Source organism: Podarcis raffonei, chromosome W (assembly GCF_027172205.1).
Source record: "Podarcis raffonei isolate rPodRaf1 chromosome W, rPodRaf1.pri, whole genome shotgun sequence".
NCBI lineage: Eukaryota > Metazoa > Chordata > Lepidosauria > Squamata > Lacertidae > Podarcis > Podarcis raffonei.
The window spans coordinates 23,692,657-23,709,901 of record NC_070620.1 but is presented as its reverse complement, the minus strand read 5'-3'; the positions used below and the strand labels follow the sequence as shown (position 1 = coordinate 23,709,901).

General features: G+C 38.7%; 1 protein-coding gene across 1 annotated transcript in view; it reads right to left on the bottom strand.

The window, feature by feature from the left end:
- The window catches only part of LOC128406000 (protein SCAI-like), a 53,118-nt gene extending 40,368 nt beyond the window's left edge, over nucleotides 1-12,750 (bottom strand). Inside the window, exons 1-3 of the mRNA XM_053373052.1 lie at nucleotides 12,698-12,750; nucleotides 12,510-12,608; nucleotides 1,968-2,064 (exon numbers count right to left, since the gene is read on the bottom strand). Coding sequence (XP_053229027.1) covers nucleotides 1,968-2,064; nucleotides 12,510-12,608; nucleotides 12,698-12,750 — 249 coding nt within the window. The remainder of the gene's footprint in view (nucleotides 1-1,967; nucleotides 2,065-12,509; nucleotides 12,609-12,697) is intronic.
- Between the last annotated feature and the right edge of the window lie 4,495 nt (nucleotides 12,751-17,245).

The window sequence follows — 17,245 nt, the reverse complement described above, 5'->3', positions numbered from 1 at the left end:
CGGAGGAGGTCAGTGACGAGATCTTGATCGAAACGTTCCACCAAAGGTTCCCCATGAGACCTCAGCCAGTAGCGAGGTTCCAGAGGGAGTACTTTGGCACCACCGACGAGGAGGAGGAACTGGAAGGATTCAGGGAATCGGAGTTGGAAGAAGGTACAGACTCCGATGAGGAGGAGTACTTAGAAACCGGAAACAGCAACCGGTGGAGGGAAGTGTTCGAAACTTCGGAAGATGAGGGAGGTTCTTTCAGGGGTTTTGCTCCCTCGCCTCCCGCAGAGGAGGGAAGGGGAGGTGGTGAAGGGGGCCCTGGAGGGGAGGTGGATGTCAGGGAACTGCCATCGGAGAAACAGGAGGTGAAAGGGCTCACAGAGGCTGAGAGAGACTTATCCGCTGAGGAAGGAACCAGCAGGGGGAGAGGAAGAGCTCCAAGGGAAAGTGAGTCGGAGGGAGGGCTCAGAGACATTTCCAGCCAAAATAGCGGGGAGGTTTCAGGACCTCCCATAGGGACACCCACTCCTCGCCGGAAACTGTCATGCCGAGAGTCCAGAAGACGCGTTTCCGTTAAGGAACTTTTATGCTGGAAGAAGTTCCATAAACGCCCACTGTCCGATTCTACGAGCGACTGATGGAGCCATGCTTAAGGAGCTCCGTCACAGACAGAGGTTTGTGGACTTAGCCAAACTCTGAGGGACTAGGACTTTATGCACAAGCAGCTCATCATCCCATCACAGGTGTGTTGGTTGATGGATGTAGATGAAGGTTAAGTGAGGATGGCAGAGCCTGGTCGTCTCGTGGAATAGCACTGGGGGCAGAAACAACTTGAAGATTTGAGTCTTGCAGGATGGTTTTTGTTTTCATCTGCCTTAAAAGTTTATAGTGCAAAAGTGGTTGCAACTATGGCCTATGCGGTCCCTTTATGGGGCGCTTTTGTAAACCTCATGCCTCTGGTGACATTGCAAAATCTTTTTCTCAGACGCCTTTTGAAACTACCCTCCTGTGTAAGCAACTCGGCTATTCGCTTAGAACTTAAGACCCCCTCTTTAGAGATCCTGATGTGGAGACATGCCTTTAATTACTGGCTGTCCCTTTGGCATAAATTGCCCAATTACCATCTTATTCAGTGCCTTTGGAGAGATGAATTTAGCAGCCCATGGGCAACAAAAATCCATTCCAAACTGTTGTCTTATGGAATCTCTCCTTCCGATATACTAAATTTAGATCTAATTACAGCAAAAAAGGTCATCAAACAAAGATTGGAGGAGGTTGATTTGCAACAAAATCTTACTACAGGTGGAGGTACATGTTCCCCGATAAATCAGGGCATTACATTTATGTCCCAGATACCTCGATATCTGTCTACCTTATCGGTTGCGTCGCATAGATTCGCTTTTGTTAGAGCCAGATTGAATGTGTTCCCCTCAAATGTGCTGAGCAATAGATTTTCTAACGGTAAAACCTCTGTTTTATGCGCATGTGACAACAAATCAATAGAATCCCTTTATCATATCTTGTTTAATTGTCCTTTATATATTGTTCCCCGATCAAGGATTCTGAGTTCAATCATTTTGGAAACTGTTGCTAAACCACCTGAATTACATCTAGCCTATCTACTCCAGGACATTGACTCTTATAGAACATTACAGGTTGCCAGATTCCTGAATTCAGTTCTTTCATATAAAAGACTTCATGGAATGCTGCATGACTATTAAAAATCTAGTAAACTCTATCCACCATATTTATATTCAAGGCCACAATATGGTTCATCTAGAGATTGTATGTAATGTGAAGGAGATTATGCGTTGAAATATTTTAGTTGATATTTTAGAATGTAAAATGCTATTTTATTTATTGATTGGTTTTACCTTGTGGGCTTATAGCCGAATAAAGTATTATCTATCTATCTATCTATCTATCTATCTATCTATCTATCTATCTATCTTAACTACACACATCACAATTGGTTTTACCTTTACAAGATCCTTGATGACATCCATTTTGTTCAGTAAAAGGCAAACCACAATGAATCTTGCATAATAATGCAGCTTCTTAACTACCAATTCAGGCCTGGGAGAGAAGAAAAAAAGAGGAAAGAAAATTGGAGAAGGGAAAACTATTTAGCAGATGGAAGAGAAATGAAGAGGAACATGGCTCCTGTGAAGGAATATCAACTGATGCCCATGTTAGATTTTAATCGCAGCTGTAGTATAGGCAGAAAATATTTCACTTTCAGTGCATGTAGAATTTGTCAGTGTTTGAAAAAGAAAAGGTTCTGACCTCCTTTTTACTCCTTTGCCTAGTCCTCAGACCTTAGTTGGCACAAAGAGTCCTTAAGAAAGAGTACTTTGCAGAATGCTACTTTTATTCTCAAAAATCTCAAACGTCTTCTCCTCCAACCACGACCAACAGCTTTTACACACAGCAGACGCAACCAGCTTTCTACCATCCCACACCAACCCACACCAACCCTACCATCCCACACCAACACTAACATTAACCACTCTATATATACAGGTACAATTTGGTGAAAGGTTGCATGAATCATTGTAGGCCGCTGACTTAGTTCTTTTAGCATTAAAGAAACAGCGGCCAATTTTTAGCCATGACAGAATTATTGGAGCTTGAGAGGACGAGTGCTTGGAGGACCAGAGATAATTTACTCTGGAGGTCTACGTGCTTCTCTACTACCTGCCAGCACAGCTATCAGGCCAATGGGAGGGATCATAGCTCTGGAGAACAGGATTTGCATGCAGAAGGTCCCACATTCAATGTCTGGCACTTCCAGCCAAATGACTCAGGTGGCTGCAGATGGGGAAATACTTTTCCCTGCCTGAGACCCTGGAAAGCCATGGCCAGTGAGATCGACAAATAGTTTGGCTTGGAAAAAGGCAGGTTCCTCCGTTACTAAATCCAACTTCTGACAGAAAGGAACAAAATGGCTGGATTTAGAGCATGCAAGAAGAAAGCTTGTATCCCTTAAGAAAAGGATTGGGTAAGCTTCAGTCTGTGGGGCAATCTTGGCCCCCAAGGCTGTATTCCCCAAACCATGCCTACCCAGCCACCCCATCAGCTGGCATCACTAGTGACAACATATGATGGGAGGTAGGGTTAAATCCTGCAATGCCTGTGGCATGCCTTTTCCCACCAGTGTTTTTATACTATAAAGCACTCAGCAACCCTCAGGTGAAGGGCAGTGTACAAAACTAACTAACTAACTAACTAACTAACTAACTAACTAACTAACTCCCACTCTTCAGCTGATGAGAAGTTAAATCCTGCTCAAGCTTAGCAGGATTGCATGAAAACCCCTTCCTGAACCAGGAAAGGGCTTGCATGGGAACCCCCTGTAAAAACGGGGGGGGGGCCTCTTTTTGGCAGCACCTTGCAAGATGTTTGAAGTCCCAAGTTTGTACCCATTGTTGTTGTGACATTTCTCGCAGTTTATCATCACGCATTGTGGATTTTTGAACAGATATTCCCTAAGACCTTTTGTGGGTGGCATAGAAGGCAGTGGCAGGCATCCTGGCACCCAGGAGTCTTATGTAGATGATCCCCAGCAAAGAGCACCCCAGGACTGGTTTCACACCTCTGATGAAGATATCAGAAAGGTATTTCCAAAACACTGTTCTCCAAAGCAGCTCCAAAGCAGTTAAGGCATGTTTGGCTGGGAAGGGGGTTCCAGGTCAAAGATCCCAAGCCCTTCACCCTCTCTGCAGTAGCCACTGGGGCTCCTGTGGGAACCTACAGTTTTGTATTCTGCTTCCCCTGCAGTAAAGCCCACCAGGGGTATTATGTTGTTGTTGTTGTTGTTGTTGCTGCTGCTGTATTTATTTATACCCCGCCTTTTCCCCTAATGGGACTCAAGGTGGCTGACAACTAAAATAGAAACAGCTATAAACATATTAAAAAACAAGCATTAGTAGAATATATATATATATATGTGTGTGTGTGTGTGTGTGTGTGTGTGTGTGTGCGGTATTATTTTGGAATACACACACACACACCATTAAAATAAAAAACATCACAGCACCAGCCCTTTCCTTAAAAGTAAGCAGCCATAATAGGAAAGACAGTTCCAAAGGGCTGATTGCAGCAAGTTGCTGATTCTGTAGGTTCACCCTATCTATACTGTAATTAGTTAATAGGATCTTATTTCCCAAATGACTCTGGAAAAATGGGCTTGTAAAGCTGGCTCGACACTCATATCATCCAAAAGATATCTGCTGTGGCACTTGGCTTAGGGTTCTTGCTTTTTCTACTTGCTGGCTAAAGTGTTAGAGGGGCCATTACTTTGGAACGTTCAGCAGAGATAAACCATATTTCTGAAGAACACCCTGGAAACCCTGTTAATTCACAGGCTGGAATGTTACATCCGCTGGAAAGGGGGATGTGTTACTGATGGAAGCAGTACCCTGGGCAGTGATGGGCTCCTAAATATCCAAGTGGCTCCACCAAACCAGGGTGGTAACTGGCTCTCCTCAACAGGAAGGGCTTATAAAAGACTTCTGAATGAACAGAGATGAGAAACCAGAACAACAACTCAATGCCAAAAAGGATCTGCACCCTCAATGTTGTGGGCCCAACTCTATGGAACTCCCCACAAGAAGTTAGACAGGCACTGTCTCTACTGAGTTTCAGACACCTGGTCAAGACCATTATGTTTCAGGAGGCCACTGCACCCTGAATGCTTCTCGGATGTTTTGCATTACTTTCTTTTTTCTTTTTAGATTCTTTAGGTTTCTTTTGGTGGTTTAATTTAGTTCTTAAATTATGTATATGGTATAGCTTATTGTTGTAAGCCACTTTGAGATCTAGATGGTGAAAAGCAGGATACAAACTTTGAAATAAAAATAATAATCTGGAGTCTAAGAGCAAATGGAGAGCCACAGGTACCCATGTAGTACAGTTTTGGATAATAATAGGTTTCTCCTGGATCTGGCTCACATAAACTCTTGGCTTCTTCCTTGATTGACTCACTTGGCTCCTACTCCTGGGCCCTCATTCAACAGCTGCCTATGACTAATCAGGGATAGGGAACTTGTAGCCCTTCAGATTCTGCTGAACTGCAACTCCTTCACCCCAGCCCCCAGCTGGGGCTTGATGGGCATTACGGTCTAATGACATCTGGAGGGCCACAGGTTCCCCCATCCCTGCTCCAGCCGACACCTGCACCTCAAGGGAGGAGCCACACAGGTATCCAAGGGATGCCAACTGAACTGAAAGTGGCTGCCCACCAGACTTCCGGTTGATTCACAGAGCTGAAAGCAAGCGGGATTCAATCCTCAGGGGAGAATCCAGCTTCTCGGGGGGGGGGATTTGCATAGGTGCTGCAAGCCCCCCAAAACCTCAGAAGGCAAATTCTGAGGGCAGGTTCCCAGCGAGCCGAAGAGTGGTCTCTCCGCCAGACAAAACATTCCTTTTAGGAGTGAGAGAGTTGGTGAGATTGAGACGCCGGCTTGGGGTCGCCATATTCTACTCCCGAGAAGTGCAGCCTCGAGCTTGCCCAGCACAGTGATCGACTCCAAAGGAAAAGAAATCCGCATTTGAATTGGTGAGAGACAAAAGGCTTTTAAATTTAAAAACAATTTGGATGCAGCGGGGTGGAAAAAAGGAGGTCAGCCCTGTCTGGGAATTGCATTGGGAAGCAGGACGCTCTTACGGAACAGAAAAGGCTTGATGTTCCCTACTGTGGAATTTATTGCTTTAAAGTAAACACATTTGCTGGAGAAGAGGATTATATATAATAAACTTAAAAGAGGTGAAAGCCTCTGTTTGTGGATATTAGCGATCTGTCTGAAATCTCTGCTTTTGCAGGAAGAGAACCTCCTGAAAACTTTTACTTTCAATTTTAGTAACTGCGTAGTGCAGCCTTTCTTTTTAACTTTAAATGGTCCAAACCACAGAAGCTTGGAGATACTACTGAGACCAAATTGAAAGTAACTTGGATATTTATTTATTTATTTATTTATTATTTTATTGCTTTTTATTGCGGCTAATTTAGGGAAGTGTGGAGCGGAGAGTAAAACAATAAATCAACCCCTCCTTTCCTTCTTGGAGTGGATTGTTAGAGCTGGAGGACTGGCGTCTAGCGAGAATCTCCTATCCTCCTTTTGATAAATACACTGTCTTCCCTTCTGCTTTCTGGATTATTTTTGGATTATTGGATTGGCATCTTCTTTATTTTCCTCCTCTTTTGACTGATGGATAATTGGTCTGCGTGTGGAATTAGGCTGAAAAGCAGCTGAAGAAGTGGTTCATTTTATATTTGGTTCTATTTTTTCCTTTGTTGGTGGACAGGGGTTTTTTGGGGGGGGTTCTTTTTTGGTTTTTTCTTTTTTTCTTTTTCCCTCCCCCCTTTTTATTATTAATTATTAATGCCACTTACTTTTAAGGATTGGCCAAACAAGAGGCAGAAGGAAACAATTTTTATTTACATTTTAACCTTCAACTGGGTGGTTTTGGGGGCTCACTCATTGAAATTGTGGATTAGCCATTTAAGAGGCAAGAAAACTGCTGTGGTGATATCTAGTGGTGAAAGGGGGAATTACAATTAAGTAACTTCAATTACAAATATACAATTAGTTATAAAATTACAATTAAGTAATGGCAGAAAAAAGAAGGTAGGAGATGGAGGGACACCACTAGAGAGGAGAGCGTCAAAACAAGAAAGTGAGAATAAAAGTGAAATTTTGAAAATGTTTGCAGAAATAAAAAAGGACATCAAACAGAGTGAAAAAAATATTGAGACAAGACTGCAGCAAATGGATCAAAAATATGATTTGACAGTTGAAGAATTGAAAGGCCAGTTGAAGGAAATAACAAAAAGAACACAAAGTTTGGAGGAAGGAATGAAGCGGACAAAGCAAGAAGTCAGAGATATTAAAAAAGAAGAGGAAAAAGTTAAGACAGAAGTTTCAGAAATCAACAAAACACAAGAAGAGCTATGGGATGCGATTGCTATGAATGAACTGAGGCAGAGAGAAACAAATTTGAGATTGAGATCTGTACCAGAAACACAAGGAGAAAACATTTTGGAAAAATTAACAACAGAAATTGCACAATGGTTAAATATGGAAGCACAAGACGTGGCAAAAACAATTCAAAATGCATTTAGAATTAAGACAAGAACAACAAAGGCAAAAAAATTCCCAGGAGACTGTTTGATTATATTTAAAGACAGAGAAATGAGAAATTTGATTTTGCAGAAGAATAGAGAAAAAAGATTATGTATTGATGGAGTGGATACAATCATATTTAAATACGTCCCACTTCAGTCGTTGAAAAAACGCGACCAATATAGGACATTAACACAGATTTTGAGGAAAAATAATATTGAATTTAAATAGGAATTTCCAGAAGGAGTCTCATTCTACTATAAGGAGAAAAAAAAATAAATTTAAGAATGTGACACACAAATTTCTGAGAAGATATAAAGAGTTGGGAAAAGGAGAAGAGGCAGCAGCAGCAGAACCAGAAGAAGAAGACATTAATAAATCAGAAGAAGAGGAAGAAGAAGAAGAGGAGGAGGAGGGACAGGTTTAAGAACCTTAAGAACTTTACTACAAAGGAGGCCAAAATGGCATTGAAATTATGGACATGGAATGTAAATGGCATTAACAATAGAAATAAAAGGAGCAGAATTGGACATTTTTCGTTAAAAAAGAATTTGGATGTTATCTGCTTACAAGAGACACATGTAGCTAGAAAACATAGAAGAGTACTGATCAACAAAAAATTAGGAAATGAGTTTATCTCATCTGATAAACGTAAGAAGAGAGGAGTGGTGATGTATATAAAAAATAAAATACAGGCTCGACAAATCTTTAAGGACTAAGAAGGCAGAGTAATAGTAGTACAAGTCACCTGGCAAGGTGAAAAATTGATAATTGTCGGAACCTATGCACCTAATGGTAGTAAGATGGAATTTTACAAAGATTTGGAAGAAAAACTGTTTGAATTTATGGATCAAAAAATTATAATTATGGGAGACATGAATGGAGTAGTCTCATTGGAAATAGATAGAACAAGGAAAAAAGAGAATAGGAAAGAAGGGAAGTTACCAAAGACCTTTTTCTCTATGATAGAGAATTGTAATTTAATAGATGTTTGGAGACTGAGACACCCATTAGACAAACAATTTACATATTTCTTAAAACCAAATCAATCAGCTTCTACAATTGACTACGTATGGCTTTCCAGTGAATTAACACGCAGAGTAACAAAAATAGAAATACAACCAAAGATATTTTCGGATCATAATGCAATTAGATGCGAAATAAAAGAATTGGATGTAAAGACCTTTCGATGGAGACTGAATGAAAATTTGTTAGAAGATGAAAAAACTAATGAGAAGGCTCAAAAGATGCTAACAGAATATTTTGTTAATAATTGTAATCATCATCAACCTTTTATTCGACCGTCAGTCAGAAAAAAGTACATTTGTCAATACACAGTTAAAACATCCAGGAAGATTTTGGAACTTAGCCAACACTAAAATGGGCTAAACAGATAGCCCCATATCAATACAGTCAATTATAGTCTTGCGACACTTAAAAGCTAAAAAAAGAAATTTGGCCACCAAGGAAGGTATAGCTCTAGTGACATTATTCAGCAAGTGTAAAACCTGGTTGTCTCTGGGTAGGAAGCTAAATTGACATAGGAGTGGGTCTATAAAATTTTGTCTAAGCTCTGCATAAGAAGGGCAAGTCAAGAGAATGTGTTCGGTGGACTCAACCACACCCATGGCACAATGACAGGTTCTCTGGGCGTATGGTACTCCCCTGTACCTATTGATTTTGTATGGATATCTCCCGACCTTACCCCAAAAATAATTGTAATAAAGGAACTAAAATAAGTGTTGTTTGGGACGCTAGTAAAGCAGTTATGCGAGGCTTCTTTATACAACAAAATAGCATCAGGAATAAATTTAGAGAGAAAGGTAAACAGGAGATCTTAAATCAGATTATGGAAAATGAGAAAAAACTAATAAAAAATCTGAGAGATTTAGGAATTAATCAAAATATGAAGATGCTACAAAGCCAATTTGCAAATCAATCAAGAAGTGGAATGGAATATTAAAAGAATGAGACAGAAGAACTTTGAACATGCCAACAAATCAGGTAAATGGTTGGCGTGGCAAATTAAAAAAATGGAAAGCTCTAAGTACAATAAATAAAATAATATTGGATGGAAAAGAAGTAGAACATCTGAAAGAAATTAGAAAAGGATTTGTTCACTTTTATAAACAACTGTATAAAAAAACTGGAAAAGAAGACGTAAAAAAGATCGAGGAATTCCTGAAACAGAAAGGAGTGCAACAAATCCTGACAGAGAAGAAGGAACGACTAAATGAAAGAATAGAGGAAGAAGAAATTAAAGAAGCAATAAAGCAATTGAAAAGTGGAAAGGCACCAGGGCCAGATGGATTTACAGCAAAATACTACAAGGAATTAAAGCACACCCTACTTGTACCATTGAAAGAAGTGATGAATAATATATGAAACAATGGAGAAATACCAGAAACATGGAAAGAAGCATATATTACATTAATACCAAAACCAGATTCTGACTTACTACAAGTGAAAAATTATAGGCCAATTTCGCTGTTGAATAATGACTATAAGCTATTTGCTAGTATTTTAGCAAACAGATTGAAAAAAGTAATGAATGAGATAATACATGAAGATCAAGCAGGTTTTCTTCCTGGTCGCCAGATGAAAGATAACATAAGGAATATTGTGAACATAATTGAATATCTGATGGCCAGGAATGATAAACAAGCGAAGTTAATGTTTGTAGATGCGGAAAAGGCCTTTGATAATATATCTTGGGAATTTATGATAAAGAATATTGAATTAATGGGCATTGGACAATTGTTTATAAAAGGTATAAAAGCTATATACTCTGATCAAAAAGCAAAATTGATAGTAAATAATATAATAACTGAAAATATTGAAATTACGAAAGGTACAAGACAAGGGTGTCCGCTTTCACCATTATTATTCATATCGGTACTGGAAGTCTTTCTAAGGACAATAAGAGAAAATGAGACAATAAAAGGAATTTCAGTTGGCCGGAAAGAACATAAAGTGAAAGCCTTCGCAGACAACTTGGTACTAACTATAGAAGAACCATTAAATAATGCCAAAGAAGTTATTAAAGAAATAGAACAATTTGGACAAGTAGCAGGTTTTAAATTAAACAAAAGCAAGACTAAAATATTAGTTAAAAATATGAAACAAGACTTGGTTGATATGTTGCAGCAGGAAATTGGTATAGAAGTAGTTTAAAAAGTTAAGTATCTAGGAATCTGGTTAACCACAATGAATATAGATTTATTTCAAAATAACTATGTGGAATGGAATTAAGAGAGACATGGAAATATGGGGAAGAATGAAATTATCATTTTGGGGAAGGATTTCAACTATAAAAATGAATGTGCTACCAAAGATGTTATTTTTGTTTCAATCAATTCCAATAATCCAGGGGGCAGCAACTTTTAAAGAATGGCAAAAAGCAATTTCAAGATATGTCTGGCAGGGGAAGAAACCGAGAATACAATATAAATTGTTAACAGATGTTAAAGAAAGAGGGGGCTTTGCCCTGCCAGACTTGAAGTTGTACTATGAAGTTGTATTATGAAGCGGTTTGCCTCTGTTGGTTAAAGGAATGGATGCTGTTAAGAAATACAGATTTGTTGGATTTGGAAGGTTATGACAATAGATTTGGTTGGCACAAATATTTATGGTATAATAAAACAAAAATCCATATGAAGTATGGGACAGGTATAAAAACTTACTAGAACGTAAAACACCATGGTGGTTATCCCCATTAGAAGCTATGAGTGTGAAAAAGATAAATATGAGTAAAAATTGGGTTACCTATGAGAAATTGTTGGGGGGGGGGGGAGGAAATAAATGGAAAATGAAACCATATGAAGAGGTTAAAGAACATGTAAATGATTGGTTGCACTATCGCCAAGTCAATGAAATATATAAAGAGGATTTAAAGGGAAAAGGATTTGATGATAAAAAATCAAAATTTGAAATAGAAATATTAAACAATGAATGTAAAACAATGTCTAAAATGTATAAAATACTGTTGGAATGGCATTTGAAAGATGAGGAAGTGAAATTGGTAATGATACATTGGGCAAAAGACTTTGGATATAGTCAGGGAACTGACATCGGAGCGAGAGGCGAAGGGAAGGCTCCCAGATGATGCTGGCAAAGGGCCCAGCAGGGGGAGAGGCAGCTCAGTAGAGGGGGAAGCAAATCAGCGCAACACCAGGGATAAAGGGGGGCAGATGGGGGAATCGGCGGGAGAGCTCCAGGACTCTTCACTGGACATCAGCGGGGAGAGCACAGGTCCTCCACTACCCACGCCCTCCCTGCGCAGAAGACTCCCACGCAGTGAGAGGAGGAGGAGACTGGGCGTCAAACAACTTTTATGTTGGAAGAGGTTTAAGAAACGCCCGCTGACGGATTCTGCTAGTGACTGAGGCAGCCACGGTGAGAAGGGCTGTCCAGTCAGAAAGGTTTAACAAGGCAATTTAGCCTGGAGAGGCGGCAGTTTACGCACGAGCAACCCATACACATTACAGATATAATATACAGTTTGAAGAATGGGAAAGGTTGTGGAAGGAAAGGATAAAATTTACAGCCTGTAATGCTTTGAAAGAGAATATGATGAAAATGATGTATAGATGGTATATTACGCCAGTGAAATTAGCTAAAATGTATAAGACAAATAATAAATGTTGGAAATGTGAAGAAAGAGAAGGAACATTTTATCATATGTGGTGGGAATGTAAAAAAGTAAAGAACTTCCGGGAAATGATATATAATGAGAGGAAAAAGATGTTGAAATACACATTCTTAAAAAAACCAGAAGCATTTTTACTTGGTATTATAGGTCAAGACATTAATAGGCAAGTTGTTAAATTGTTTTTATACGCAACAACTGCGGCAAGAGTATTATTAGCCCAGAAATGGAAACAAGAACAAATTCCGATGAAAGAAGAATGGCAGACGAAATTAATGGACTATGCAGAACTGGACAAAATGACAGGAAGGATTCGAAACCTGCAGGACCAGAGATTTACAGAAGTTTGGAAGAAGTATATGAATTATTTGAAGAGCAACTGTAATCAACAAATTACACTAGTAGGATTACAAGAAATTTTGTAAGGAGAAATATACAAAGTGTTACAAAGTAGAAAAAGATAAAGATATTGGTTATGAGTTTGAAATGTAATAGGGAGGATACGAAATGCATACTGAGAGATTAGATTGGAAAATTTTCAGACAGGATTGATGGAAGTCAAGAATTTGAATAAGATGTAAAAGTATGTTTAATTACTGTTGAAAATGATATGTTAAAAAAACTAATAAAAATTATATTAAAAAAAAGAAAGTGGCTGCCCACCAGCTGCCAAGTCACACAAGTTTGACAATCCAGCACTTCTCATTTTTAAATTACAAAAAACTCACAAGACTGAGGCATGGCCTGACCTGTCTTCTTTGTTGACTTGGGTGTAGTAAGACCTCTGGCAAATAGCAGAGTAGAAGGAAAAGGCTTCATTCAGGTAGCTGGTTTCAGACGTGCGAAGGCTGTGTGGGAAGAAACACAAAGGGCTCAGTGCTCTGCTAGATAAACATGTACCCCTCCTGCCCTTGGCTGAGAGGGCTGCCCATCTCACAGCAGTCCTCCTGGCACTTCTGACATTCCACTGAACTTTTTGCCACTCTTCATTGCTAAGGCCAGCAAGACTTTCACTATAGAGTGACTGAGACAGACAGACGCACGCACGCACATGCGTGCGTGCGCGCGCGTGTGCACACACACACACACACACACACACACACACACACACTGCATCCAGGAAGGGTTGTCACTTGCTAGTAGTGGTAGTAAAGCTGCCAAATCTTGGAAGTGTTGTGGTTCTGGACAGTGAAGAGTTAACACTCCAGGAGCGTTCTTATCAACTGGGTGCACTGCCCACATGACCCGGGCATTTTCCTTTGATCTGTGCTCTCTGGGGGTTGCTGAGAGCTGTCTGTCTGGGAATGTGAACAAGGTAGTTTTGTGTTGTTGGAGACAGAAAGCTGCAAGCATGCAGCTAGATTCTGTAGGTTTTTCTTTTCTGTTTTTGTATGCTTCTAAATAAAGAGTGATAGATTAGAAGCACTGGTGTTGAGCTGAGTTATTGAAGACACCACGCAGACACAGACAAAGCCATTTTACGCTGCGTGTGAACTGTGCTAACGTCCGGCAACTGAGAAGAGTGGCAGCGCGCGAGTGGAAGAGTGTGGGCGCCATTGAAGTTTGCCGGAGTGGCAATAAATCAAATTTATTGCAGTGCCATTGCAGCAGACTTTACGACCCACAAACTTTAACATTTTGTCAATTTGCCAGTGCATTAATCCTTACTGATTGTCCAGAACTCGCCTTTATTTTTGTGAAGAAAGGGAGAGTGTCACATTCTATATGTTTATACACATACATATATATTAATTAAAAATAACAAAATATAATACTGAGTGCCCAAAATAAAAGGAATATCTAGAACTGAAAGAGATGAACAACAATACAGGATCAACAGATCAAAAGTTGGATAAGATGGGGCAAAAAATAGAGGAAAATGCAAAAATGGTGTTAGAAATGATGGTTAAAATCAATGATCTGGTGGTTAAAAATTTGGAAATAACAAAGACTGTACAAGAATTAAAACGGAAAACGATAAGTTTAGAGGAAGGGGTAAGAAAAGTACAGAAGGAGAACAGAGGAGAAAAAAGGGGAAACAGAAAAAATTAAGAAAGAGCTGGCAGATATGAAATAAACCCATGAAACAGTCCTAGATGCCATCTCTATGACTGAAATGCACAGAAGAGAAAAAACATTGAGATTTAGATCTATTCCAGAAGAACCAGATGAAGTGATAGAGCAAAAAATATCATCAGAATTAGCCAAATGGATTGGAATAGAAGAGCAGGAAATGAGAAACAAAATTGAGAGAGCCTTTAGAATCAGATCAAGAATTGCAAGAGCAAATAATTGGCCTGGGGACTGTCTGGTAACTTTTGTGAATATGGATATTAGAGATAAAATACTACAAATTAGCAGTAAGACAAAACTTAAAATTCAGGAAACAGACATAATCATTCATAAAATTGTTCCATCAAGGCTTTTAAGAAAAAGGGAAAAATATAAACCGTCGGTGGAAACCATAAATAAAAAATCAATTGTGCACAGATGGGAATTCCCTGAGGGAATTTCCTTTCTTTATAAAGGGAAAAGGAGAAGATTTTTTTACATGGGAGGACGCTGACAAATTTTGGAGAACATATAGAGAAGAATTAGAAGGCAAAAGACAGCTGGGGGGAGGGGCGGATGATCTTAAAAAACAACCAGAGGAGGACAAATCTTAAGCATTAAGGACAAGTGACTTCTCTGAATTTTTTTTTTTTAATTATTATTTTTAAGAAGTTGAATCACTGTGTAGTAAATAATGGAATTAAGGATTGTTACTTGGAAGGTAAATGGTTTAAATGATAAAAAGAAAAGAAATAAGGTGGAATATATACTCAGCAAACAGAAATTGGTTTTGATATGTTTGCAAGAAACTCATATCACAAAACAACACACAATAATTTTATCCAATAAGACTTGATTTTGTTTCTTCAGATAAATCCAAGAAGAACCGAGTTGTAATATACGCAAAAAAGCATTTTGAGCCAAAATTGATCTATAAAAATTCACAAGGAAGGGTCGTTGCGATAGAAATAACAGTCCAGGGGGAGAAAATTAAAGTTATCGGCTTCTACGCACCGAATGAAAAAAAAAGTTAATTTTATCAAAAGCTGGAACGAGAGTTGGGGGAGTTTATTGGAGAGAAAATTATATTTTTAGGAGACCAAAATGGCGTGGTAAATCCTGATTTAGACAGATCCAAAAAGACTACTAAAAACAGCAAATAAAACTCCCAAAAACCTTTTTTCAGTTAGTAGATTTGTTAAGTTTAGAGGACGCATGAAGAATACAAAATCCGACAGTGAAAGAATACATTTTTTCCCCCTACCCTAATAACTCGGCAGGAAGAATTGATGCCATCTGGCTAACAAAAGATTTGACAGTCAAAATATGTAAATCTGAAATTCAACCAAAGACAATAGCTGACCATAATGCAGTACAAGTAACGCTGACTTGGGGAAAGAGGAAATCTATAAGATGGAGATTAAATGAAACTTTATTGAGAGATGAAACAATAATAGAAAAAGCAAAAAAGACCTTAAAGGAATTTTTTGAATTGAATTTAAATAAGGACACTGATTTAAAAATAGTCTGGAATGCTAGTAAAGCTGTCTTAAGAGGTTTCTTTATTCAACAAAACGTAATTCAAAGAAAACAAAAGGAAAAAAACAAACAAGAAATCTTAGAGGAGATTAGAAAAAGCAAGTTGGAATTATACAAAAAACCTGTCAGGGAACTGCCATAGGCTCAGGGCGAGAGATAGAAGGGCAGTTGTGTTACAGGGAGCCTCCGAAAATCTTGCGAAGCAGTTCTTCTTCCAGTGAGGAGGAAAGCCCCACCTCTGAGTGGAGAAGAGGTGCAAGGATGAGAGGATGCTAGGAAGAGCCTTAACACCGCGCCTGAGCAAGCCGGAGAGGCGGGAAGCACGCCCTTGCCATCGCCCATCCTGCGCAGTAGTCTGAAGCTCAGGGAGGGGCAGAAACGGCTGGGGGTGACGAGACTTTTATGTTGGGGGAGGTACAAAAACAGACCACTCCTGGGTTCTGCTAGTGATTGAGCCAGACATGAACTTATGACGCTCTTTACTGTAAATAGTTTGCACCAAAATAAAGCCTGTAAAAGACAGGTCGGAGTCCTGCCTGGTTACTCTCGAGCAACTACAACAGCACCTGACGAAACCAAATAGTGTAGAATTAAAAAGAAATATTAAGATACTACAATCTCAATATTTAATGCTAATAAACACAGAAATGGAATGGAAATTAAGATTATTGAAACAAAAACCTTTGAACACACTAATAAACCAGGAAGGTTATTAGCATGGCAAGTAAAAAAGAGAGAGGCAGAAAGGCTTATAAATAGAGTTAAGTGCGAAGGCAACATAATAAACAACCCTAAAGAAATAGAGAAACGATTTGTCAAATTCTTCCCCCCCAAAATAATATTTATTATTTTCAGTAGGTAAACATAATAAAAAAGAAGAGATTAACAATAATAAAGACAAACAAAAAATAGGAGAAAAAGAGAGAAAAGAAAAAAGATACATACAACATATTGCCACTTAATTAATTAAAATTAAGTACCATCCATCTTCATAAACATAGTATTTGACTTCCTCGAATCTCTTCCATCCGAATTTCTTAGTAATTATATGTAGCAGTTTCCAATATCATTGTTTCAGAAAACCATATCACAGTCCTAATCATGTTACATAACTTTCCTTATCGTAGATTTTCTTATTTGTAAATTTAATTCCATTTTAATCCTAGGCCTAATTGTTTCTTTCAAGTGATTGCATATCTTTAATATTACAATATTTATTCAAATAGTCTTTAAATTTCTTCCAATCTTCTTGGTGTTCCTCTTCTTTCTTGTCGCGGATTCTCCCGGTGAGGTCAGCCAGCTCCATAAACTCCATCATCTTCATCTGCCATTCTTCTACCGTTGGTAATTCTTGTGTTTTCCATTTCTTGGCTAATAAAATCCGTGCAGCAGTTGTGGCATACAAAAATACTTTTACATCTTTTGGGGGCAGTTCAGAACCTGTTATTCCAAGGAGAAAGGCTTCTGGTTTCTTCATAAATGTATATTTCATCATTTTTTTAATTCATTATAATTTTTTCCCCAGAAGTCTTTTACCTTGGAGCAAGTCCACCATATATGATAGAAAGTACCTTCCTTTTCTTTACATTTCCAGCATAAATTATCATAATTGTGGTAGATCTCCACCAGTTTAACAGGGGTTAAGTACCATCTGTACATCATTTTCATAATATTTTCCTTTAGCATGGTACATGCAGTAAACTTAACCCCTTTCTACCAAAGTCTCTTGCAATCCTCCATCATTATATTATGTCCCACATCTTGTGCCCAATCAATCATAACCGATTTTACTTGCTCATGTTTTGTATGCCACTCCAATAACAAACTATACATTTTAGACAAATTTTTAACATTAGTATCTAACAACTCCGTTTCCAGTTTGGTTTTCTCAATT